General features: G+C 48.5%; 2 protein-coding genes across 6 annotated transcripts in view; both read right to left on the bottom strand.

Annotated features, from left to right (window-relative positions):
• Positions 1-5412, bottom strand: part of LOC106507125 (uncharacterized) — a 299118-nt gene extending 293706 nt beyond the window's left edge. Inside the window, exon 1 of the transcript XR_014809596.1 lies at positions 5169-5412. The gene's annotated coding sequence lies outside the window, so the exon portion shown is untranslated. The remainder of the gene's footprint in view (positions 1-5168) is intronic.
• A 10325-nt stretch (positions 5413-15737) lies between these two features.
• Positions 15738-26581, bottom strand: part of CD83 (CD83 molecule) — a 75901-nt gene continuing 65057 nt past the window's right edge. For 4 of the 5 annotated variants that reach the window (XM_084967409.1, XM_084967410.1, XM_084967411.1 and 1 more), the window contains 3 exons: positions 21186-21396; positions 18971-19077; positions 15738-17126 (listed from right to left, as the gene is read on the bottom strand). In XM_084967409.1, coding sequence (XP_084823535.1) covers positions 16998-17126; positions 18971-19077; positions 21186-21396 — 447 coding nt within the window. In that variant the 3' untranslated portion in view covers positions 15738-16997. The remainder of the gene's footprint in view (positions 17127-18970; positions 19078-21185; positions 21397-26581) is intronic. The other variant, XM_005665590.4, reaches the window with a different exon arrangement.

Below are 26581 nucleotides of genomic sequence, written 5' to 3'. Positions count from 1 at the left end.
ATGGGGATGAAGTTTAGTCACGTCAGAAGTTGGGTTAACTGCATATGTGGGAGCCATGTAACAAATGAAAAAAACAAAACAAAACCAGACAAAATCCTCCAGGGTCCCAAGCTTGTCAAGAAGGGACTGACATAAGAAGAAACGACAGCAGTGTCCATTCTGAACGTCCTGGTGGAGACGGTACAGTGGCAGCAGAAAGCAGAAGTGAGGCCCAGTCATGTTGTGGGTGAGGGGGCACCTAGATGGAGCCAGCGTGGCCACAGGAAGCAGAAAGGTTAAAAAGACCAAGTGTAACATCCAGCAGAGCCAAAGGCCCACTCCAGGTAAATAAGACTCTGGGGTGCCCCCCCACCCCACCCCCGCGGCAAGGAGATGGGGCAGGAGCGTCTGGTCTGAAGCAGAGCCAAGCCCAGGGCTCTCTCAGCCCAGGAGGCAGCAGACTGGACTTGCTGGGCAGAAGGTAGCAACCCTGCATAGTTATTATTCCTTTCCTCCAGCCTACCAGCAAGGCCAAGCGTACATTTTCGGGCTAATGATCTATCAGAATGCCAAACCAAACTTCATTTTCTGTTTGAAAGATTTTTCCATTTCTGGCCCTAACGAAAGGCTTGGCAATCACACCCGGAGCTCTTCTCACACACGGTCATGACGATTAACCGAAAGCAGCCATACGCCTCAGGGTAGCAGAGCCCCCATCCAACGTGCAAATGAGTCCCAAGGCAGGCTGAGGAGTCAGCAGAGGGGCACATCTGTTCGTTTTCCCTTCCAAAATAATCGCAGCTCTTAAGCTCCCGTCCACGCTTGCCAGGAAAGCGCTGCCCCGGTGCTGGCTGTTGCCAGCAGTGACCGCACATGACTCCCAGAGCAGCAATCCAGGGGGACCCCCCCTACGCCCAACAATAGTTACATACATTGAGCCCTAATGCATTTCAGACTTCTGTGGCTTGTGTGTACTTCAATAAAAATTACAGCCCACTCTTGGAAAGCATAATGAAAACTTGGGCTTTTTTAAGGGCTCTAACTATTTAATTGGTACAATAACATCTATCCCTGAAACTTACACCACTGCCCACCAAGTCACAGAGGGGACACAGGTTATACAGTGACTGGCTCAGCCAGGGGGTGACGTCACGCACGCCTCTCTAGGCCCTTTAGCTCCTCCCCAGCACGAAACCCAGGTTTTTTCCCTTTGCAAACTCTCTTGTCCAACATACCATCCACATTATGGTTGTCAGTCAATCAGAAAGTCTACTAAAATAGGGGGATCGGGAAAAAAAAAAATGATAGGCATAAGCAAAGTTTTACTTTAACCTAAAAGCAAACGTACATTAATTGGCCAGATTATCCTGGAGCCGACGTGTCTGACTTCTCTCTGACCACGTTCAACTAGGAAAGAAAGAGAAACCTTACACAATATGCTCACAAATCTAAATGCCTCGACTAATCAAAATAGTTCTGGCTTAGAAGTCACCTGAGGGATTAGCTCATTCAACGTCTTTAATGGAATTGAAAGTGATGTAACATTTTTATCATTTTACAGATAAATAAAATGAAGTCAGACCAAGGACTTGGCCAGCCTGAGCAAGCTGTATCTTAAGTGCCTCTGAAAAGGGATATGCATGAAAAATGACCCTCTGCTCCCTAAAACCCTAGAAAGATTCAGGAAGTGGAGGCTCTGCGTGTCACTGAAGACAGGAGACTGAAAACAAGAGGATTGATTGTTTTCAGCCGTGCAAGAGGCACGATCTCCTAGGCTGCTTCATCAGCTGACCCAGCCAGGCAACTGGTCCCCATCCCCAGGCGCCAGGCGGTACAGGGGGCTTATCTGGAGGATGAAATAATGTGAGAGCCTCTAGAATCAAGACCACCAGCTACACTGGAGGATGGGGGTTGGGACCCTACTGCCATCAGGGCAGGGAGCGCAAGTCCACCTGAAGGAACCCAACTGGCCTCTCAGCCCAAGAAGGCTGGCAGCCATGCAGTTACCCTCAGACAGGCCACTGGCGTGTGACAAGAGGGCAGGGTGTGTGCAAAGGCCCAGGGGCTGAGCCAGTGCTGCAGGCCTTTGGGTAGGATGAGCCGTGAGCCATGAGCCCAATGAGGTGGGCAAGGCCAAAACAGGGACCTTGAATTTTACCTCCTAGGCTAGAAGGAGTTGTTGCAGAGAGTTTTAAATAACCAAATGACATGATCACATCAACATTCTAACTGGATCATTCTGGCAGCAGAATGGGCTCTAAATGGTTAAGGAGGTAAAAGTGGGATCACGTGCTTGGGGGTTTAGGTGATGTCAAGTCCAGGAGGAAAGCGTTACAGGAGGAGGAAGAGCAGGTTGAGATGGGAAAGAATACACGGGAAAAGGAGTCAGAGGCCTCTGGCCGGCCGCTTATTCCACATGGCAGGACTCCGAGCTCACAGGGTCGCCCCTTAAACTTGCTAGTTAACAGCCCCGGGAAAGACCTGAGATACTGCACGTCAAGGAATATTACAACTCGAACAGGGCGGTTGCTGTGATATTTTCACCCACTTGCCCATCTCTCGCCAGGGCAGGAAATGTCATTTAATTTGGGGTTTGCCAGGAAATACACCAGTGTGTAGTAGAGCCGTGGAATAGAGGTCAGTTTCACAATTATGAAATAGCTAGCTTTTCCAGAAGCACCAGAAGTCTTTGGGCCATATTTTTCAAAGGCAGCTACTGAAACGATACCCACATAGCCTGTGGCTGCTGGGGACGCCAGTGATGATGACGTGTGGGGGGGAGGGGCTCCGGGTACCCAGCTGAGTACATGCAATGAGCTGGGCAGCTCGAGAGAGGAAGTGAAGGTTCCTCTACAATCATGAGCAGCAAGGATTGGGCATCAAATTATACCTGCGCATCTACCAAGACGCTCAGTGTGTCCTCCCACGGCCTGGATGGTTCTGGAACCGTCCACAATCTGTACAGAATTGATGCTACCCCCAAGAGAACCAATTCTACCTCACTGCAGCTTGGCACTCAGGATGGCTTTAGCTGTGACCAAACAAATGACAAAATCTGAATGCCATTCTGGGCTCAAAGAGTTACCACCTAGAGGAAGAATTCAACAACTCATTTTCAGTTTGGAGGCTGACGATAAATGCCAGCTTCTATCATCAGCAGGTCACCAAAAACAGCCTTGCCTCTGATTCAGACCATGTCCGAAGACAGCTTGGACCCAGGAGAGGCAACTGCCATGGTATGCAAAACTTAAAGGGACACCAGAAAAAACAAAACAAAAACTCAGTAATCAAGATAAATAATCTTCGTGCAATATTTAAAAATTTTAAATTATTGTAAAAAAAATCCCTGATGAACATACTATCAAAAGTTTATAAAGGTGTGCCCATACTGGAGTCTGAGGCAAAAGCAAAAAAAAAAAAAAAAACTCAAGTCAATTCAATTATTTATTTAAATTTTTTTTTTTTTTTTGTCTTTTTTTTGTTGTTGTTGTTATTGTTGCTATTTCTTGGGCCGCTCCTGCGGCATATGGAGATTCCCAGGCTAGGGGTCCAATCGGAGCTGTAGCCACCGGCCTACGCAAGAGCCACAGCAACGCGGGATCCGAGCCGCGTCTGCAACCTACACCACAGCTCACGGCAACGCCGGATCGTCAACCCACTGAGCAAGGGCAGGGACTGAACCCGCAACCTCATGGTTCCTAGTCGGATTCGTTAACCACTGCGCCACGACGGGAACTCCTATTTATTTAAATTTTTGACATGTTGCTCATGGTGGGATTTTTTGACATTCATTTTTTTCTAAAATATATGACATTAAAACATTTTCAGAAGACCTAAACAGACAGTTCTCCAAAGAAGACATACAGACGGCCAAAAAATACATGAAAAGATGTTCAACATCACTCATTATTAGAGAAATGCAAATCGAAACCACTGTGAGGTACCACCTTACACCAGTCAGAATGGCCATCATCCAAAAGTCTACCAACAATAAGTGCTGGAGAGGGTGTGGAGAAAAAGGAACCCTAGTACACTGGTGGTGGGATTGTCAATTGGTGCAACCACTGTGGAAAGCAGTATGGAGACTCCTCAGAAAACTAAACATAGAACTACCATTGGATCCAGCAATCCCACTCCTGGGCATCTATCCAGAGAAAACCACGACTCACAAAGACACATGTACTCTGATGTTCACTGCAGCACTATTTTCAATAGTCAAGACATGGAAACACCCTAAATGTCCATTGACAGAGGAGTGGATCAAGAGGATGTGGTACATACACACAATGGAATATCACTCAGCCATTAAAAAGAACGAAATACCGGCATTCTTAGCAACATGGATGGACCTAGAAACTATCATGCTAAGTGAAGTCAGCCATACAATGAGACACCAACATCAAATGCCATCACTTACATGTGGAATCTGCAAAAAGGACAGACGGAACTTCTTTGCAGAACAGATGCTGACCCACAGAAGTTGAAACACTTATGGTCTCCGGAGGAGACAGTTTGGGGGGTGGGGGGATGTGCTTGGGCTGTGGGATGGAAATCCGGTGAAGTCAGATTGTTATGATCATTATACAACTACAGATGTGATAAATTCATTTAAGTAATTTAAAAAATAAAGTAAAAAAATAAATAAATAAAATAAAATAAAATAAAACATTTTGAGGAGTTCCCGTTGTGGCTTAGTGGGTTAAGAACCTGATGTAGTCTCCATGAGGATGCAGGTTCAATCCCCAGCCTCACTCAGTGGGTGAAGATGCGGCTCGGATCCGACTTTGCTGTGGTTGTGGTGTAGGCTGGTCACTGCAGCTCCAATTTGACCCCAGCCCAGGAATTTCCATATGCCTCGGGTGCAGTAGTAAAAAGAAGAAAAAAATCCATTTTGACTACCGACTTTTTGGTTAACCCCCTTACCTCTCACACCAGAGGCAAACACAGCCTGGCTGTTGTGTGGTCAGAAATTTGTTTTTTACACATTTTCTCTCACAGCACCCTATCCCTACACACACACACACACACACTCACACACACACACACACACACACACACACACACACACACACACACACACACACAATGGCAGGGAGAAATTAAAAGCTGCTCTTTGGAAACATAGGCAGACATCCTGTTCATTGGCAGAGGTGACAGAGGGCATTCTTAAAAGAACTGCTCTCATTTACCTTTTTAAGAGTGTCCCCGTTCACCTTTAAACGCACACCTGAGATGGGCCTCGCTAACAGAGCTGAACCTTGGGTCGTGCTCACACACGAGAAGGAGGAAGATCAATTTCAGTCCCCAAAGGACAGAGTGGCTGGCGCGGGAGGTCAGTCAAGGCCAGCGCAGCTCCACGGGCCTGGAATAGGATCCCTGTCCGCAGTGCTTCGCTGCACACCGGCTGGAGCAGGAAGGAAGCCTGGAGACTCTGCTGCTGGCCTGGAAGGAGAAGGACGGGCCTTGTTCAAGCTGCGGGAGAAAGACTTTCGACAGCAGCTGGAGAGGCCGAGGCCAGCGTGCACCCCGGAGTCGCAGAGTCGTGTTTGCACCTAACACTGTAGAGAAATTGGCCAAGACCAGCTCAACCAACTGAAAATATTACTGCTGTAATTCTGTCAAGGTCACTTGTCAGGCTGGGTTATCTACTCCCCAAGGGCTCGCTGCACAGATCGGCCTTAGTGAAGGGCTCTAACCCGCGCCTCCATCTCAGGGAAACCTCCAGGGTTGGGCGGCCCTATGACTCCTGTTCTTTCCACATGGCGATCGGATTCAGGCCATCCGGGGTCCACAGCGGGCGCCACAGAGCCTGGAACCCGCGCCAGTGATCATGGCAGCCCTGAGCCCTTCCAGATGCAAAACGGACTGGTGCCATTTCTGCCACCTCAGAGATTATTACAAGGTTGCCATTATTTGAGTGCTGAGGGGGGTTGACCCAAGGCAGCCAGGCTTCTCCTCTAGAAGGTGTGTGAGCACCGTGTCCCCGCTCCCAGGAGCACACTCCTTTGCCCCTGGGAGAACAGCGTTTGGTGGAACGAGCTGGGCACAGAAGTCAGACCAGCAGACCGCAGCTGCGGGGCCTGGGGACATTATTTACCCTCTCAGAGGTGCAGTGGGAAGAGCTAACGCCTGCAAAGCGCCTGGCGCAGATCGCTGCTCCTCACGTCTGTCCTGCGCGCCTTTCCCAGCACAGACTCGCCACCTAGGATCTCTTTTGTCACCGCCTTTTTTTTTTTAGCTGCCCCCAGGGCAGGCAGAGGTCCCCAGGCCGGGGCTCAAACACAATCTTATTCCCCAGCAGTGACCTTAACCACGAGGCCACCAGGGAACTCCCTCACCACCTCTTAACTGGTCCTCTTTAGGCCAGGATCTCAGGGCTACTTTTGTTTACTGTCATCATGTTCAAGGCTTGGCCTGGCCCTCTCTTTACCAAGCTTTTGGCACTGGGGAGGGTGGGACTGGATTTTCAGGAAGAAAAAGCAGCCAGATCAGAGCATCACATGCTCATCAGCATGATATTAGGCAGGGAGGCAGGAGCAGAAAGAACAAAGTCATATCTCTTCCACTGCTTCTCCCCCTGGGCTCCCGGCTAGACCCAAGGAACCAAGAAAGCCAGCCCAGCGGGCCACAGCCCCGCCACTCGGCTGTGATGCTGAGCTAAGTCATGAGAGAGACACAGGCGCTGAGGCTGAAGGAGACGGCTGGGCATCCTAGAGGGACTGTGGGAGCTGTGGATGTAACACTGCCCCCGGCTAGTGTGATGGGGAGGGAACTCTAGAGCCAAAGCATAAAATGCAGAGACCTTTCATTTAAGCTACAAATTCAGGACTCATGTGCTGCCAGTGAGGAAGATGATTGGAAATTACGAATGCCCTCCCAAATCTCAGATATAAGACTGCCAATCTCAGGAGGCCGCCTGGGAGAAATTATTGGGAGACTTTCAGTCTGATGGGTCAGGCCTTTCTGGGGTTAAGAGCTGCAAAATGAGAAAGTCGGCTCCAACCTGGGAGGGCCGTGTGGGTGAGGGCCAGGCAGAGACGGCTGAAGTGTGTTAAAGGAAAAATCGAGACACTTGTTAGAGACACTAAGGCTGCTACAATGGGGCTTACTTCTGACTCTAACAAGGACAGTGGGGACTGGTAGTGACAGAGCAGGTGGGGGTGAATGGATGGAAAATTACTAAGTGGGGGCATGGGGGAGTTTTCACTAACCTGATTTTACGGGGTTCTTGCTCAAGTTAGATTCTACGAGAATGACGAAGGAAGCCCAAGGTCAGGCCTTCCCCGGTCGAGGGTCCCAGGAGGCTGATTCAAGTTGGGTCAAAGGAAAAAGTCTTTTGTCAAGTGCCTGGGCCCTGCTGGGGGTTTTGGCTAATGGCAGGGGAGCAAGAGATGGTTTTGAACAGCACTCGGGGGTGGAAAGTGCCCCGATTCTAGGAACTGAAATGATGTTTCAATTAGCTAACTTCTTATTGAGGAGATTTTATTGGCAAGAGAGGCCTTTCCAATGCTCATGGGCCCGGTGGCAGCAGAAGCAGCAAGAGCAGCCATCAGCCATCTTTGACCTAAGTCACAGGTATAGCAAATGCAGTTGCGGAACCAGTCCACCAGGTGGCAGAGAAAGAGCGACGTGGCCCCCCAAGAGGTGATGGTGGCGGAGAGCAAAGGTGAGCCACTCAGGACCCACAGGGGTTGGATCTGGGTTTGTTAGCAACACATTTGGTGAGGGGCCTCCACATCAAAGATATTTTTATTTTTATCAAGGCCGTCACCCATGCTTTTGGCTATGTAGAGCTTGGGGAAATAAGAAGTGATACTCAGAGTTCCCGTTGTGGCTCAGCGGTCATGAATCTGACCAGTATCCATAAAGATGCGGGTTCAATCCCTGGCCTTGCTCAGTGGGTTAAAGATCCGGCGTTGCCGTGAGCTATGGTGTATGTCACAGACGTGGCTTGGATCCTGCGTTGCTGTGGCTGTGGTGTAGGCCATCAGCTACGGCTCTGATTCAACCTCTAGCCTGGGAACCTCCGTGTGCCACATGTTCGGCCCTAAAAAGCCAAAAAGAAGAAGACGAAGAGGAGGAGGGGGAGGAGGAGGATGAATACTCAAAACTTGTTAGCCTTTGTGAGAAAATGAAAAGATGATGATGAGTCATTTGGCCAAAACTGTGTCTGTTTGGATAAAGAGCATTGATGCATTTACCTGGGGTTCAGAGATCACTATTAGAGAAGACGAGGGTGCTGGCTGCTCCTCGGCCCCGTCTGATGGAGCAACTTCTGCTTCCTTTCTCTGCTTGGCTCCCAGCCTTTGAAAAGGATTCCACTGACAGCTGGAGCTGCCTCCAGGGGCTTCCCATCTCCAGTTCCCTGGGTGTGGGCTCTGCCTCCGAGAACAAAGGCAGGCAAGGAAGCAGCTCCATTGCCCATGGCAGCTGGCTATGGGCAGTCTGTCACTCCCCCAGCCCCGGGGGCAGGGGGGCAGGTCTAGAGGGAGGAAAGGAGACTCCTGGGAGCAGGCCTACCCTGAGGCCAAGTGGAGAAAGAAGCAACTTCTGCTTGAACTACAGTCCAAAGGCAGACTCAGCTCTGCAGGATCTTCCAAGTGGGTCACCTCCCCCAGCCTCTCCCTTGGTCCTCTGTCCAGCTTGCCTTTCCCACCTTATCCCCTCTCCACAGGAAGAAAAGGTATTTATTGAACAGAAGCAAATGCTACTGATAATACTCTCCATACTATAGAGCAGGCTTTGAAACAGCTATAAACTCATTTATTTCTCACAGTAAGGTCATGGCAATATCATTACACGTGCTTAGCAGGTGAGTAAATTAAGGCAGCGAGAGGTCAGGTGACTTCCCTAATGCCATAGAGCTAGGAAATGACAGAGCCTAGAATTCAGTTCACATCTGTCTGACTCCAAAGACCATTTTCTTTTCAGAACTGGATGTAGCCTTCTATGATTGTATTGTTTTATGTGTCTCACCCCTCCGAGGACTGCCTGCATTTTTTTAAAAGGGAGAGTCAAGGGGCAAGACCGAAGATGAATACAGCACATCGCCTCCTGCCCCAAATATCTGCAACCTCACCCACGAAAGATTAGTTTTCCCAGAGTTTAGATCTTAGATTTATATTTTTCTTATTTGCAGGTTATTTTTGCCCTTCGCTACCCCGGATCTGGCTTCTGGATGCACTCCTTGATTTTCTGTGTCATTAAAAGGATTAAGAAATGGGAGGTGGGAAATGAATTTTCACAATTGTAATTCAACACCTTCCAACAGGGCTGACCCGCCAAAACATCTAAGCAGCTGAGAACCATCACGAGTGCCCCCTCTGGGGACCGACCGCAGTGACGTCACTGTCACTGCCATTACGATGCGCTCACCCTGTCTCATGTCCATCGTCACAGCCCGATCTCTCCAGGAGGCCTTCCTTCCTTTATTCCAATGGTGGGAAATGTTTTTAAATAAATAACTGTTTTAAAGATCCTGCATTTGGAAACTCCCCAAATTTAGACTATTGTATTGATTTCCTAGGGCTGCTGTCAAACAGTCCCCCAAACTGGGTCGCTTAAGACCTCAGACATTTATTCTCTCACGGTTCTGGAAGCCGAAAGTTTGAAATCAAGGTTCCAGCAGGGCTGAGCTCCCTGCCAAGCCTCCAGGAAAGACTCCTTCCTTGCCTCCTCCAGCTTCGGGGGTCACCCGAAATCCTGGTCATTCCTTGGCATGAGAACACCACACCCCAATCACTGCCTCCCTCTTCCCCCAGCTTCTCGTCTGTGTCTGTGCCCACGCTGCCCTTTTCTCATGGACCCAGTCATCGGATTCAGGGCCCACTCCAACCCAGTATGTCCTCATCTTCACTTGGTTACATCTACAAGGACCCTGTTTCCAAAGACCACAGGCACGGGCACCAAGGTTAGGCTCTCAAGACAGCTTTTCAGAGAGAAGGCAATGATGCCGCTTGCAGTAAATGTGGATGGTCCTGGAGACCATCCCAGTAAGGGAAGTAAGTCAGACCGAGAAAGACAAATACCATACGACACCCGCTTAATGTGGGATCTAAATATGAACACATCTAGGAAACAGAAATGGAACTCAGACGTAGAGGACAGACGTACGGTTGTCAAGGGGGGAGGTGGTGGTGGGGAGCAGGGGGTGGGGGTTTAGGGTTAGTAGATGCAAACTATTACACACAGAATGGATAAACAAGGTCCTACTGTACAGCACGGGGAACTAGGTTCAACATCCTATGTTAAAACATAATGGAAAAAATGCGAAAAAGTCAGAGTTCCCTGGTGGATCAGAGGGTTAAGGATCCAGCACTTTCACTGCTATAGCTCCGGTTACTGCTGTGGCGTCGCTGTGGGTTCAACCCCTGGCCTGAGAACTTGTGCATGCCAAAAAAAAAAAAAAAGAATGTGCGTGTGCGTGTGTGTGTATGTGTGTGTAACTGACTCACTTTGCTGTACAGCAGAAATTAATACAATATTGTAAATCCACTACACTTCAATAAAATAATTTTTCCTTTTTTTGCTCTTTAGGGCCACACCAGAGGCATATAGAATTTCCAAGGCTAGGAGTCGAATCCATGCTACAGCTGCCGGCCTATACCATGACCACAGCGATGCAGGTTCTGAGCCACATCTGCGACCTACACCACAGCTCGTGGCAACGCTGGATCCTTAAGCCCCTAAGCAAGGCCAGGGATCGAACCCACATCCTCATGGATCCTAATCAGGTTCGTTAACCGCTGAGCCCTGAAAGGAACTCCCAAATAAATCTTTTTTTAAGACATCTTTTCAGGGGACACAATTCAAGCCACAACTACCTTTCCCCAAATGCAAGACAGACATCAATAATCGATCATGGGATTTTTTTCTGAGTACACATCACAACCCTTCTCCGAGCAGCTGTCCCGGCTACACGTCCAAGCAATCAGAGCCAGCACCTTGGGTAAAACCGACTTGCCACCAGGAGTTCCACTGAAGGGACGTGTCTGTAATAAAGGCAGTAGCGGTGATGAGCTTGTGGGGGAGATGGTGCCAGCGCCCCTCAAGCTCAGTGCAGCTAGCCTCATGTACCAGGTAGGCCCTGCAGAGGAGTCATTCTAGACAGCTCTGCTGCCAGACATCTCTTTCTTGGCCCAGCATGTACAGTGACGCATGGCCATCACCTTAGAGTCACCGAGGAAAAGGTCCCGCTGCTTTTTCTGAGTCTGCAGTCCTCAGGCACCGTAGCCTGGCCTGGTTCCAACGTCACGCCATGCACTCATTTCTCTTCCCTCTGCCCCCTGCAAATTGGAAATAGTGATACACAGACATCTCACAGGGCTGTGGGGCAATTTAATTAATGTTTATAAAGCACTCTGAGGTCCTCCGACCAAAACTGCTGTGTAAGTACAAAATTATTATTAGTTCTCAGCCCCCTGTCCCTTGGCTTCTGACATGCGCTTTTGTTGTTTCTAAAGCAGAGTCCTTTACGGGCTGTCCAGCTGGCTCTTTGGGGCACAGAGGCAAGTACATACACATTTGCAGAGTTTTGTTCCCTTTGAAAAAAGCATTCCAACTCTGTGGGATGTCTCAAAGCTTTTCAACATCTGAATTTCTCCCTACTTGTCTCTACTGAGAACTGTAATCTACAAGAGGAGATTGTCAACAGGCTACTTTGGAAAAGAGTGAGGGGGGCAAATGGTCAATTTGAAGCAATGGCCCCTCTTATAATGAAGAATAAAACAATATCTCCATCTCATGCTGAATCTAAATGAATCACCAAGTGAGGTCTGTCTCCCTTGCCCAGAGGGATGCTGTGCGTGTTTATGCATTGAGAGGAGAGAAGAATAGAAGGTTTGCTTTCAGTGCCCAAGTTTTGCCTCTTTCCTTCACCCTAACCTCTCAGGAACCATGGAAACAAATACGGGCCGCCTAGATGATGGTTTCCTGCCAGTGTGTGTCACCTAACTGTGCACTTGCCTGGCATCCCGTGGGGAGAATGAAATACAGCAGCAGAAAAGAAGAAAGATATGTCTGCAAGTGAAATGCCTTGTCCCCCAGAGACAGAATGGGGGCGCGGGGAATCCATCAAGCTCTGGGGCAACAAACACTATCACCAGGCCCCATTTTCCTTCTCTCTAAAGTGCATTCCTACCCATCCCCAGAAACCCACACTCAACCCACCAGGATCCCTTCAAGGTATCTTAATGCTTGGTTAGCAGAATCTGTTTGTCTACTGCTGGAAGATTTTCTTTTTAAAAATCACTAAGGAGCAATTATGTAACATGTAATCCGTTGGACAAAAGCATAAAGAGACAGCAATGAAAGAAGCCAATGTGTTGCTCTGTCATTGTAAACACGGAAACAAATCAACCAAAAGAGCACAGATGATGCCCCTCCCACACTTCCTGTGTCAGCCCATCGCTGATCAAATATGATATCCAATTATCTAAGGAGAAAACCAGGAACATTCTGCGAGGATAGGACACGAGGAAGGGCTGGGAGTAAGGACAGATAAAACCAGTTTTAACCACGTAACATCTCTGACTGCAGGAGCACCAAGCCCTGTCAGCTCTCAAGATGGCTGGGATGCATGGAAACCTTTCCCATGACCTAAGATGATTAAGGGCTGTCCGTTATGTAGGGGTCAAGATGGAAGGGGTTGTTTCTCTCCATCCCATTACTTAAAAAGAGGGAAGGAAAACAAAGTAAAAAAGAATTAGGTAGATAGATGGACAGATAATTCAGTATAGATACATAGATATCAGCCAACAGCTAGAAGCATAAGAAAACCCAAGAGCGAACATTGAAAAGTCAGTATGTAGAAACCAGCTTGTTCCAACCCCTGCTTTTGCTTCCATTGAAGCTCTGCTTCTTTGGGCTTCCACCAGCCTCCTGGATGGGCTTCCTGCCTCCCATCTTCTCCAGCTCCTTCACTTCATCCTTCCCTTTGTTTTCCTGATTATTGTCCTAGAAATGGATCTAATGATATGGCTTCCCAACGCAGAATCCTCCCCTGCTGCCCTACTGTGTAAATTCTCTACTCTAACTTGTCCATCGTCCACAAACACCTCCTTCCAACTGGGCCTAGGCTGCGGTGTCTGTGCCCACGAAACTCTCATGCAATCCTCTGTTCAAGTGCACGCTCTCCCTTTTGGCCTGAGATTGTGCCTCTGCCATCTGTACCACCCCTGATCATGACTGCCAGTCAAAACCCTGCTTCTCTTTCAGGTCCAAGTTCAAATGGAATTAGTGCTATAAATCCTTCTCAGGTACTCCCAGAAGAACGTGGGTAATACCCACCCCTGTCTGTTTGCTGTGTTTGCACTCTTCTTTGTGTAATTCCTAATGTTAAGTAAAACGAGTAGCCGTGCATAGAGCTCTGAGTCATTTCTGGCTCCCACTAAATGATAAACTCCTTGACAGGAAAGCCTGGGTCTTGCTTTTTGGAGTATTACACGGAGTATCACTACAACAGTATTTTGTCCAGATACCTGCTCATCAAATATCCTTTATGTTTAGTTTCACCCATTCCACACACACACAGACACTGCAAAAAGGCAGGTGGCAGAATTTTAATTTCTTAGGCAATTTAAAGGTGAAAATTAGAAAAGAAACCCGCCTGGTCTGGAGAAGAAAATAGATTGCAATAATCATCTCTGACCAAAGAACTGATTGTATCTTCCCCACCAGTTAGGTCAAAGCTGGCGTACAATCAATCAATTGCAAAACCACGAGGGATGACTGCTGTTGAATTAAGTAAACAGCTCCTACGCTAAGATTTTTAGACCTTCGGCTATTTTACAATTAATATTCAGTGAATACAACCAAAGACATTTGCCAATGAGGAAAGAGTCAGGACCCACGCTGAATTATCCGGAGACTCCCCATCTTCCTGGGCTGTGGGGTCGGACACGTGAGCTCAAGGCCTCTCTGTGTCCACAGGCTGCTGTGGAATCTCTCTTCCTGCAACCCCGGCAAATTATCGGGCTCTGCTGGGGTCTGTGAGTGCAGCTCAGTATTTTCTATGATGAAATCGGCTAAGAATTATTATGAAAACAGAAACCCCAGGCTTTCTTTGGGGAGGATATGGAGTTAATAGTCACATCTGTGTTTTTGTCTTGGGATGTCCCAAGGTGAAATTATGATAACTGTAGACCTAACTGCATAGACAAAGCAGGGTCCTGAAAACAAAGCTCTCCTTGGCAGTAGAGACAAAGAATAAATACGGTCTGCTGTCCTCTCCCTCCTCTGAAATACCAGACAGGCTTCAATCCAGGCCGCAGGAAACCAGCTGGGTCACTCCTCTTGATAAATTCTGCCTCCCCTTACCCTCCTCCCCCCCCTCCTCCGCCGCCCCACACCCTGTCTCTGTCTCTCCCACACACACAGGACCTACACCACAGCTCACAGCAACGCTGGATCCTTAACCCACTGAGCGAGGCCAGGGATCGAACCTGCGTCCTCATGGTTCCTAGTGGGATTCAATTCCGCTGCACCACAATGGGAACTCTGGTCCTGTTGCGTTTAGTTCCACCTTGTATTAACCCTCGGAAAGCAGCAAGACTCTCCCGCCAAATGAATTCTATTCTTTTTAACAAAAGCACTTTATCTGTCAAATATTCACTGTCTTTGTCCCTTTCTCTGCTGCCTTTATTTTATTTTATTTTATTTATTTATTTTTTTTTTGTCTTTTTGCCTTTTTTTTCCTAGGGTCGCACCCACTGCATATGGAGGTTCCCAGGCTAGGGGTCTAATCGGAGCTGTAGTCACCTGCCTACACCGCAGCCACAGCAATGCAGGATCCGAGCTGCATCTGCAACCTACACCACAGCTCACGGCAACGCTGGATCCTTAACCCGCTAAGCAAGGCCAGGGATCAAACCTGCAACCTCATGGTTCCTAGTCAGATTCATTAACTACTGCGCCACGATGGGAACTCCAAGTCCTTTCTTGATCTAATGCTAATCTTGTTCTAATGTTACTGTTTACCAGATACTGGGCTAGGCTCCTAGATATATTAGCTCATTTAATCCTCACACAAACCCAATAGGCAGGTATTATTTGGATTCTTATTCTAAAGAAATGCAGGTGGGGCTTAGAGAGCTTGAATCCCCTGTCTCAAGTAGTAAAAACCTCTAAGTGAGGAAGCTGGGCATCAAACCAGCTTAAACACTCTTGAGTTCTGCGTGATCACACTCGCCGTCTCCCCAGCTCTTCTGGCAAAGCATTTGAGAAGGGAGTTGATTCCACCCAAAGGAAATCTATAGCTTTTGCAGACATTGTGTGGGCTTTCATCTTCACAAAGAGCCATTTTCCAAGGTGGATGCGACTATGATGCTTTTATAACTATTACAACCAGTTGCCCTAGACTGTGTTGACCGTGTGGGAGGGGTACGGAGCCACCTGAGAATTCTGAGTGAAAGCCCATGCGTCGCGGACAGAGCCCCTGACTGCACACACCCTCTGCAGCAGAAACCCCCTCCTTTCCGTCCCCTCCCACGTGTGGTCGTGCCAGTCCCGGAGCTGACCGTGTACTACTTGGTGGCCAGGCAGCTGGAGGATGGACTCGGGCGCATCTCTGGGAAGGGGATGCTGTTTCCCAGAGGTCCACCCGCCATAAACACCCTCCCTCGCAGAGGAAGGACGCCGCCTAGGTTTCATCCTTAGAATTTCATCCTGAGTTCCAGGTCTCACACTAATTTACGGACCTCTGAGCATTCCTCCCAAAGTCTGCTGAGCAGTTTTAAATATAAAAGATTACACTCTCCCTCTTCACACGCACACATTTAATGACACGAACGCTCAGACAAAGAGACAGAAACATGACCCCTGGCATCCCTTCCCCTCTCATATTAGTGTAGGCTCCCAGCCTCTTTGGGAAAGAAGGAGGGGAAGGGCCAAGTTTGATAAGGAAACACAACAGCTGCCAAAACGCCAGTGGAACATGAGAGAGCTTCTCCGCGTGGTTTTGGGGGACTTCTGGCTGGGGCTTCAAGAACGCGGCACTGGGCTCCCTTCCCCAGAGGAATTCCCAATGAAGACGGTGGGCACGCCTCCTCCATTGCCTTCTTTGTTTGGAACGATGGAAAACATGAACCAGGAAAGGCATTATGGCCTTTTGGTTTGCATCTGAGAAAGCAGAAACCACACGGGTCTTGCCCACGATCAGACAGCTAGGGGGTGGGACAACCCAGGCTGCAGGATGGGTCCAGCATGGCCATCAGGTCACCACGTAGCTCGGCCTCCGCAGGTCACCCTCTCTGACGTCTTCTCACCGTCCCTGGGCAGCTTGCTTGTAGTTGCCAACAGTCTCTAACTGAAGATGGAGATTTACAAAGGAAAAGAAACCCAAGTCCTTCTTCGACACGTATATACAGCTATAAAAATAAACGTGGAAGTCTTCTCTATTGCTTCTTTATGGAAGTCCTTCCTGGAGAAGAGGGCCCTGCTGGGGACCGTTCATCGCCTTGTTAGGTCTGTATACACATCAAACGCCTTGGTCAGAGCAGGGCCTTCACACAGGGAAATTATTTGCTAAGCATTTCCCACTGTCTCACGTCTTGGCTTGGCAACATCTCCCAGACATAAAGCATCTAGGTTTGGAGGGGAAAAAAACTGGCATTCAGAGATGCGCTCCAGATGTGGAAGAGGACAGCTGTCCTCAAAAGTCGGCACAGGGCCAGCGCTAGACATGCACAGTTCCCAAGCTCCTCTTGCAACATCTCATCACCGTAGCTTCCATAGCACTGAAAAAAAAAGTCCAAAGAGTTGACCAGGTAGCTGAATAAAACGCTCAGAATAAAGGAGCAGCACTCGAAAGCACCTGCCGGGCGGCCCCAGGCTTCGTGGGGGTCACATCCTAGTTCCCAAGGTCCTGCTCACGAAAAGTGGGGTGGGACCCCCTTTTGCATGTTTCCGTCACTCGAAGGACTTCACAGGAAGGATGTCATCTTTGGGGTGGGGCTCGTGCTTCTGTCCAGTGGGACATGGAGCCTTCGACTCGGGAAAAAAACAGCTTGCAGAAATCCTGCTCATACCAGCTCTGTCTTGTGAAGAGTCACTGGCTCCAAGGGCTTATTTGGGGAGGTGACGGGGAGAAAAGCATGTTCTACGACCGGTTTAGAAAAATCTGGAAAAATACTCTGCTGTCGTGCAAACTTCTGAAAAATAAAATCAAGCAAAAGAGAGAAGTTGAGAAGTGAATCAGTGGAAGACTGCGTCCGGCGTCACCTTGATTTAAACTCCAATTCACTTGGCACTAGCTGGACGCGTCTCTGGAAGCCCTTGCGATGTTGGCTGCCCCCCTCACTCTGCAGGGGGCTTTGACGAGTTTGCTGGTACCTCTAAACTGCAACCAGGAGTTGCAGACTGGGGCCGTTTTAAGACCCTACAGTCAGATGCCTGCATAGAGAATCAGTGCCCGTGGAAATGGGCATTTGTCAACCATGAGCTAAAGTTACTCAACTTTCAAATTCACTGCCAGGTAATTCTAATTATCTTCGTATATGCAAATAACTCTAAAGACCAGCTGAATGATCCTTGAGTGAAGGTCAGAGGCCTTATGTCTTTTTATATCCGTGCAGTGAGTGCCTAGCACAATGCTGTCTACACAGTGGGTGCTCCCCGGAGTTTTTTTGTTTGGTTTGGTTTTTTTTGTTTTTTGTTTTTTGTTTTTTTTTTGCTTTTTAGGGTTGCACTTGTGGCATATGGAAGTTTCAACGCTAGGGTCGAACCAGAGCTGCAGCTGCCAGCCTATACCACAGCCACAGCCATGCAGAATCTGAGCCATGTCTGTGACCTATACCATAGCTCAGGGCAACACCAGATCCTTAACCCTCATGGATACGAGTCAAGTTCCCTACCGCTGAGCCACAACAGGAACTCCCTCCCTTAGTCTTTTAACTGACTGATGTCTAAAATAGCAACCAAAGGAGTTCGCCTTGTAGCTCAGCAGGTCAGGAACCCAAGCATCTGTGAGGATGTGGGTTCAATCCCTGACCTTGCTCAGTGGGTTAAGGATCCAGTGCTGCCACAAGCTACAGCACAAGTTGCAGATGCAGCTTAGATCTGGTGTTGCTGTGGCTGTGGCTGGCAGATGCAGCTCCAATTCAACCCCTAGCCCAGGGACCTTCCATATGCCGCAGGTCCAGCCCTAAAAAGCACACCCACCCACCCACTCACCCACCCCCATACACACAAACAGCAACCAGAGAGATGAGTTCTGGGCCAGAGAATCAAGTAAGTGAATAGAAGGGCCCAGTGGGCTATAAGAACCAGCCCCAGTAGCTCCTGGGCCACCCCTGTCCTGGTCACCACATAGCCAGCACTTCCTGAGCCTACTGAGACACGTGGGACAGATCACTTCCTAGTGGTCAGGGCCCAGAGCTGGCCCTGCTCCTCCACAACCACTGTCAACCCAGCTGAGCAGCCACGAAGAAAGAGGCCTGGGGGGCAGAGAGGTCTTTAGGCCGGAGTCTGCAACCCACAGCTCAAGGGCACGTCAAGGACACCCAAGTACCAGCCAGCTGTCCTTCACCTCAGGCTACTTACTCCCTGTGTACCGCTGGCTTTTGAGGGTTAATTCTTAAAAGTGGTGGAAGTACCAAAATCATAAGAGGGAATCTCTCAGAGAAAAGATTCAAGGGAAGGGGGAGGAGACGGATCCATCACTGGAGTGGCCGGGCCACCCACAGGGAGAGCAGCTTCTGCCCCAGGACGGTGCATGCACAGCCTTCCACTTTCCGCCGTGACTCCCAGGCCCACTGGGGCTTCCGCGGGCTCTCGCGGCATTCCACAAACTTCCTTCACCTGTTCTACTTCATCTTCTCTTCCCAGTGCTCTGTGCACAGCCAGCAGGTAGAAAACGAGCTGGGACCTTCCCGCAGGGACTCTCACCATCTGGGGGCCTCAATATTCAATGATTCACACCTGCTACAAAAGGCATTTGAAGTGGGGCCCCCAGGTGATTTTTCATAATAATAGATGTTTTTAAAAAGACACTTACGCAGGTGAAAATGATGAGTGTTAAGTAGAAAGTGACCAGAGCCAACAGCAGGACAATCTCAGCTCTGTATTTCTTAAAAGTATCTTCTTTGCGTCCCTTAGAGCATCCTTAAAAAAGAAAGAAAACACCAAAATATGAAGGGCTTTTCTACCAGGATGGGGGAAAAAAAGCTAAGAATGCTTTGTTGCGGCTTTCTAAAGTCCTATTTGTCTCACAATCCCACCCTCACATCTGTGTGGTTGGGAAGGACGACAGCAATGATGGCATCAACGGCAGGCGGTGGCAGCACCCAGCGCTCACTCTCCCTCTGTGCCTGGCTGGCGTGCAAAAGGGTTGACATACAGCATCTTGCTGAATCTTCAGAGGCCGGTCTGAGGGTCCCCAACTTACAGAAGAAGGTGTCAAGGTTCAGAGAGGCTAAGGGGCCATGGCAGGTGGCAGAGCTGCCCCGCGATTGTGGAACAAGTGGATGCGTCTTGGTGGATGGGTCTTTGCAGAACCGTCAAAGCTTTGCAAAGTATTAAAGTGCCAAGGTCAGCAGCAAAGGAAGCGACGACAGAACAGCTCCCTGGGGGCTGCTAAAGGCTGTGGCTGCAGCGCTGAGGGGATCAAGTGCAGGAGGAAGGAAGCCTTCGACCCAGGAGGGGCCAGGGCTGGAAGAGCCTCCCCTCTCCAGCAAGACCTCCTGCGTGCCGTTTGGGGTCGTGAGGCTGCTCCAGTCATCGAATGCAATGGTGGGAGCAGGTGGAGGGCAGGTCGAAGGGGAGTCCAACCCAGGGACCACGGATGGGCCTCCAGAGAGCTGTCCACCCCGGAAACCGGATTCAGAATTTTGTGCAATGGTCTGGAGGTGGATTCTCACAGAGGTCTGTGACCTCAGAAGAGAAAGGCTGAAAGTCCTGACAGTTCCAACATTTATCAAGCTCTCAGTCCCCCCAGACACTGGACTGAGCATTTCAGTGCAGCATCTATTCAACCTTCACCACCAGCATGTCGTAGATATTATTATTATCACCATGTGAGAGATGAGAAAACTGAGGCTAAGAGTCAGTCAGAGGTTTGCCTAAGGTCACACGCTAATGAGCCGCTGAGTTAATATTTGAACCAGATCCAAGGGACTCTCAGTCTGGCCACTTAACCTGTTGGCAGAACCACCTTCAAAAAGGAAAAGGAAGCAAACCAGCGGCCCTGTTCCTTTCCTTTCTGCTGCCCCGCAGGACAGGCCTGCCCTCTCTGTCCTTCCTGCCAGGTGGCTTCCAGTTCTCACTCAGGTGAATGACACCCCTGAGAGCCCACTGCAGCAGGGGGTGCATCATGTCAGGTGTTGGAAGTGCCACAAAGACAAAGAGATTAAGAAGGAGATGGGGTGGGGGTGTGTGGGTAAGGCTGTGAACCAAATCCAAATACTGACCGCTAAGCAGCCACCGTGTTCCTGCACATCCAGGAACACGGCCTTGAGTCAGAGCCCTTTCAGTTTTTCCACAGAAAGAGAACGGAGCCATTGTACCAAGCCCAGGACTCTGAAGCAACCTGTTTGTCATTTCAAGCCTCAGCCACTAACAAGATCTGTGCAAAAGTCAAATGCAAGAGGTATTTTAAGCTACACGGAAAAAAAGTTATGAAGAAAAAGTCCAAGGAGATACTCCTTGTCTCAACCCTCAATTCTTGGTCTTACTGCACAGAGCAGAAACGTGCATTCTGCCACGAGCACTGGGTTTTCTTGCTGTACTTGATTTTTGGCCTGAGTTGGAGTTTTGGGAAATCCAATCACCGTGAAGTGAGAGGGAAATGCTAGTCTCACGTTAAGGTGAAAAGGTGGAAACACGGGGTGGTTCCCTTAAGCCAGCTTAGAAAGCCCCAAGCGAGCAGAATATCAGGCAGTTATCTGATCTATTCGGGACGACACAGTTTCTCTGTCTTCCAACAATTAGACTTGCATACTTCCTATGGGCTCCTAAGGGCTTGTCTATGAAGAAACCACAGCTAGATTTACTTGTCTGACTACATCTGGCATCCACCCCAGTCAGGCTGGGGTAGATCTGGCCATGTAAAAACAAGAAAAAAGAAAACGTAAAAGGAAAGCAAAGGAAGTTGACATCCTTGCAGCAGGATGTAGCTTTTAGCCACAGAGGTGATCCAACGCTTGCAAAATTAAAACTCCAATTGAGAGGGACCCACGAGCGTGCACCTGCGTTCCGAAAGGAGATCACCTCACCTGTCACTTTCAAGATCACGGTGCCGCTGAGGTTTCTCTGGGTCTCCGGGTCCTCCAGAGTGCAGCGGTAGGCCCCCGAGTTGCAGCTGGTAGTGTTCTGGATCTTCAGAGAATACAGCCTCCCACTGGGGGCCCCCGAAGAGCCATTCTGGAGAGCGGACCGCAGCTCTTCCCCGGGCACCTCCAGGCTCTCTGCACGGCCGCCGGCCAGCTGTTCAGGGAGAAGCACATCCCGTGATGCCCTGCACCAGCACCTGCACCCACCAGGCCCCCGCACCGAGCTTCCACCTCTCGGTTTCACGAAATCCATCCTCAGCTAACTGTTTTAAAACAAGAAACTGTGTGTGTCTGTACGCGCCGGGGGAGAAGGAGAGAAACGAGGACGCTCCTCTAAGGCACCGTCTAGTTTGGAGCAAGATCAGGACTGCGTGTCTGGATCCTTTGCAGCCCAGCTTCTACTCTCTGGGAAGTGTCCCTGTTGATGACAACAGTGTGTCACTGACGACTGCGCCACGAAGTGGGTGAATCACCCTGAATCACCCACTGTTGCTGGCTGTTCTCTGTTCAACGTTCTTTTGTTTACTTCAGATGCCAACTCACCCAATTGACTGATTCTCATTTCTGTAGCCCAGCCTTTTGTTAGGAAACGTTCCTGAATCTGTTAAGGTCATGGCCGGACAACTCAATGAAAAACAGATGCAGATGAGCCACACCTTCCGTGAGCAGTCACCCTGTTCTCCAGAGACTGCACCCCTGTGGGGTCACCCATGACATCTCAGGATGTACCACGCTGACCACCCCCCCCTCCCCGACACCCGCTAAGGTGGGAAGACAGCTGAAAACAGCACCACGTGGAGATGTCACATGCAAGCCACTTGGTAATCATAGCAAGATATATATGGAAGGACAGGTCGGGCTGCAACCACTGAACCCAGGATGGACCAGCCTGCCTGGGGTAGACGCCAAACATAGTAGAACTAATCTGGCTGGTTTTCTTTTCCACAACTATCTTTGCCATTAAACCGGTGGGGTCTTTCCTTCACCTCCTACTTCCAAGATTGGGCACACAGCACATTCATCACCGAGTCTTTCCCCTGGTGTACGTGTGTGTGTGTGTGTATACACACATACACACATATGTATGTACACACTCATAGCATATGGAAGTTCCCAGGCTAGGGGTCTAACTGGAGCTATAGCTGCCAGCCTACACCACAGCCACAGCAATGTGGGATCCTTAACCCAGTGAGGCCAAGGATTGAACCTGCATCCTCATGGATACTAGTCAGGTTCAATACCACTGAGCCATGACACGAACTCTTCCCGTGTGTGTGTGTGTGTGTGTATTTTTTTAATTAAAATTTTTTAAAGATTTTTATTTTTTCTGATAGTTGATTTATAATGTTGTGTCAATTTCTGCTGTTCCCCCAGTATATTTTTAATTTGCCTAGTTAACTTGCCCATTGATTCTCCACTGAAATGTTTTAAAGCTTCTAAAACTGATTTACACAAACAGTAAAGCCAGTCATACACTGCTCAAGAGCTGGGTGGCTGGGACCAGCAGGGAGCCTGGGATTCAGCAGCACACCCTCCCTGTCCCCAGCATGGTGTCAGCACCAAAGAGCCATCTTAGGAAGAGGCACCAGTCGTCAGGCTGTCTTTGGTTGCACCTGCTGATGTTTCGTCTCCTGTGCAGGGAGCATCTGACAACTCCTCTCCTCACCAAAGGGGACCAGTGCAGGGACACAGACAAGCAAGGGATAAGGGGACTATTGGTTTGGCAGAGATGGCCCAGGGCAGAACACAGACACACAAACGCACACTTGGGTACACACCCCCTGATTAATTAAGCTGGGGGTGCACCTCCAGGGCCACGGGAAGCTCTGGTCCCGCGTCCTCGTTAGCATTCCTGTGGAGTGGGCGGCAGAGACATCTGGTGGCAGATTTATGGTTCCTGCAAGAAACCCTGCTTCATCCCCTCCTTGCACTGGGCTGAGGCTAATGGCTTTTCTCAGGCCCAGTCTATGAACATAAAGCCCACTTCTTGATGCGTCTGCCTGTGTTGAAAGGTTCCTTTCCAAATAATCAAGGATCTACAGACTGCCGCGTTTAGGTATTCAAAAATAAAGCAACACAACATCAGCAACAAAAGGAGGTGTGGCCCAGGAATCTTAGGCATCCAACTGACTCTAGAACCCTTCTGATTTACCCCATTTTTCCCTTTTCAAGCCCAATTAAACCACTGGCTTCAGCCTTACCAAGTATGCATGCCTCTCCCCTGCTTTGCTGCCTGGCGGAAGTGTTCCCTTCTCCCAGCTCCTGAGGGGTCAGGTAACTGGGACTCTCCAGGGCCAATCTCTTCCAAGCTCCCCCTCCAACCCCCAAGGCCAGTCTGAACTAAGTAACTCCGCTCCATCTCTGCAGTCCCCAAGATGCTGTCTCATGCTGCTTTTCTTTTCTGAATTAACTTCCAAATGTGTTCAACTCAGATTTTCCTCTAATAGATTCCACTGGAACTCAGTTTTGCTAGAAGACCCTGTATCCAAAAAGATGGCAACTTGGCTGCAACAATCATTTTGATATTATCTACCTCTGGTTTTCTCCTTGGGAGGGGGGGCCCCCTCCCTCAACTCAAAAAGGCCTGTCTGGAAGTCAAGATCAAAATCCCCCTGGAGCTGGTGGAAATTTAAACCATTGTGCTCATTTTCATAAAGATGACTCCGATATCACGCAGGCTGCAGGGAACGAGGTGTTGGTAACCAGAACTGGCTGGCAGTGGCTTTCTGCCTATTGACAAAGGAGAATTCACTTTAAAAATGGGCAGTAACAACAAAAAGTAGTTTATGTGATGGTCAGATTTCCACGGGCCCCTGGCAAAACCTCCAGTAAGCCTCTGGTTCCTTTCAAATGGCAAAGCAAAGGCGGGGTGAGATCATGAGAAGGAAAGTGAGAAGAAGCTGGGGAAAGTCAAAACAAAGAACCCCAGAGCAGCCTGCAGGATTCTGACTTGCTAAACCACCACGGCCATCAGTGGGACTGGGACAAAATATCTCAGCTCTCATGGGCTTATCTTCCAATGGCCCTTTCCTGGATCTTCCTGAAAAATCCAGAACACTAAACTCGAGAGCTCGATTGCCAACGTAATGTGCCCGATAACTAACTCCAACAAAGAGAACTGCCTGTGCATTTCCACGGTGCACTGGGAAATAGCTCAGAGCCTGCCCTTTAGCTTCGAGCTACAGGTAGGAAGGTGCCTATCGTGCCTTCCTCGTGGCATATTAAGATACACCTTCTTACGGAACACAGGCTGGGGAACCTGGGATTTGCCTGCAGCTGCGGAAACCGCTCTCATTTTTATGTTAATGTCACATGATTAGGATGGGAGTCCACTGCTAGCTGTACCAAGAGACATCATGCAAAAATCCAGATTTGTGGGAGTTCCCTCTGTGGCTCAGCAGGTAACGAAGCTGACTAGCCTCCATGAGGAGGCAGGTTTGATCCCTGGCCTCGGGCTCAGTGGGTTAAGGATCCGGCGTTGCCGTGAGCTGTGGTGTCGGTCGCTGACGTAGCTCGGATCCAGCATTGCTGTGGCTGTGGCTGGCATCTGTAGCTCCAATTCGACCCCTAGCCTGGGAACTTCCATATGCTGTGGGTGCAGCCCTAGAAAGCCAAAAAAAAAAAAAAGTTCAGCCCATCAACCTCAGCATGGAGGCTAAGCAGCCATCACTTGGGCCATCTTTGGCTTCGTCTGGTTTTCTGAGTTCTTAAAAACCTCTAAGCTGGCTCAAAATCAACCCCTGGCAAGAACGACTCTTTAAACATTCCAAATCTGAAAGTGTTTCATTGCCTCTCTGCAAAAGCACTTTAGGAAATAGTAATTTATAACAAAAGAAACCCTCAGATTCCTTCACAGCCGAGTACAACTGACGGGGACTATTCACTGCACACGTGGCTGCACGGATGCCTCATCGGGCTGAACCACGACTCGGGGCAGGCAAACGAATTCCTCAAACACTCATCCCAATTACATTTTTAAAATCCACATTCTGTGTATTAACTCTTAATGCTGACACATTCTCTCTTTCTGATTGAATTAGAAAAGGGCAAACTATAAGACATCTTCTTTTCAGAAAGCCTACAGACTTTTGACTTGTCTCAAGGCCTCCAATTTGACTTAATAATTTAAATAGTATATTCCTGCCCTAAGACGGAGATTTGACCTTAAGGAAACCACAAGCCCTAAATTAAAATAAACTCTCCTTAATTTGCTGAATACTAAATCAAGCAAACACAAGTACTAATTTTAAAGGCATATGAATTAAGTAGGTTTTTTTTAAATAGTGGACAAATTTCAACGAGAGAGAAGTAAATCAAATAGATAACTAAACATGGCTGAAACTGAACCAATATGTCAGTCAAAATCCCTATTGTAGAAAGAGATTTTTTTAGAAGTTTACATAATTTTATCCAAATACATGCTAACTTCCTAGATTACCATATTTGTATATAAGAAGACAATTGCGGGAGTTCCCGTTGTGCGCAGTGGAAACGAATCCAACTAGGAATCATGAGATTGTGGGTTTGATCCCTGGCCTCAAGGATCTGTTGTTGCCATGAACTGTGGTGTAGGTGGCAGACGCAGCTCGGATCTGATGTTGCTGAGGCTGTGGCGTAGGCCGGCAGCTACAGCTCCAACTGGACCCCTAGCTGGGAACCTTCATATGCCACGGGTGTGGCCCTAAAAGAAAAAAAAAAAAAAAAAGAAAGACAACAAAAACAAAACAAAACAAAAAAGAAGACAACTGCTCCATTCCTAAAGCAAAGAATTTTGACTTCATAACCTTGAAATCCAAATTTATCGTACATGAGATCTGTGAAGAATGTGATAGGAAATTAAGAGAAAAGAGATTTTTTTGGAGGGGAAAAATATATGCACATATATCTGCATATAAATATTTAATCCAACAATTTAATTAAGCATATTTAAAGGAATGGACTTTAAGTACTTAAAGGTGGCATTAAATTAATCTGATATATTCCAATCACATTGAACGGTTTTTTTTTAATGGCATTTCTCATGCACTAACATTCATGTACCTCGGTCTCTAACTCAATTAAAGTGCCAATATATTCCCCATTCATCATAAAAACAGCTCTTTATAACGTGCAAAATAGTTTGGCTCAGAGGTTGATGTCATAATGAGGGTAGAATGTACGAGCATTAACATCGCTTTTTTTCTAAGTGTAGTTTTATTGGAAAAATGATTTTCCACTTTGAAATTTACTGGGTCTAACAGACAGAGCTAGAGTTATGGCTGTTAACAGGAGTTACGAGTATGGCAGAGGCAACATAATTAAGAGCACAGGCTTTGGAGCTAGACAGACCTGGAAACAAA

This window comes from Sus scrofa, chromosome 7 (assembly GCF_054392235.1).
Source record: "Sus scrofa isolate SSC_HxYL_T2T_F1_AM1 chromosome 7, Sscrofa_HxYL_maternal_Yorkshire_Landrace_v2.0, whole genome shotgun sequence".
NCBI lineage: Eukaryota > Metazoa > Chordata > Mammalia > Artiodactyla > Suidae > Sus > Sus scrofa.
This window is presented reverse-complemented; position numbering and strand designations above follow the sequence as displayed.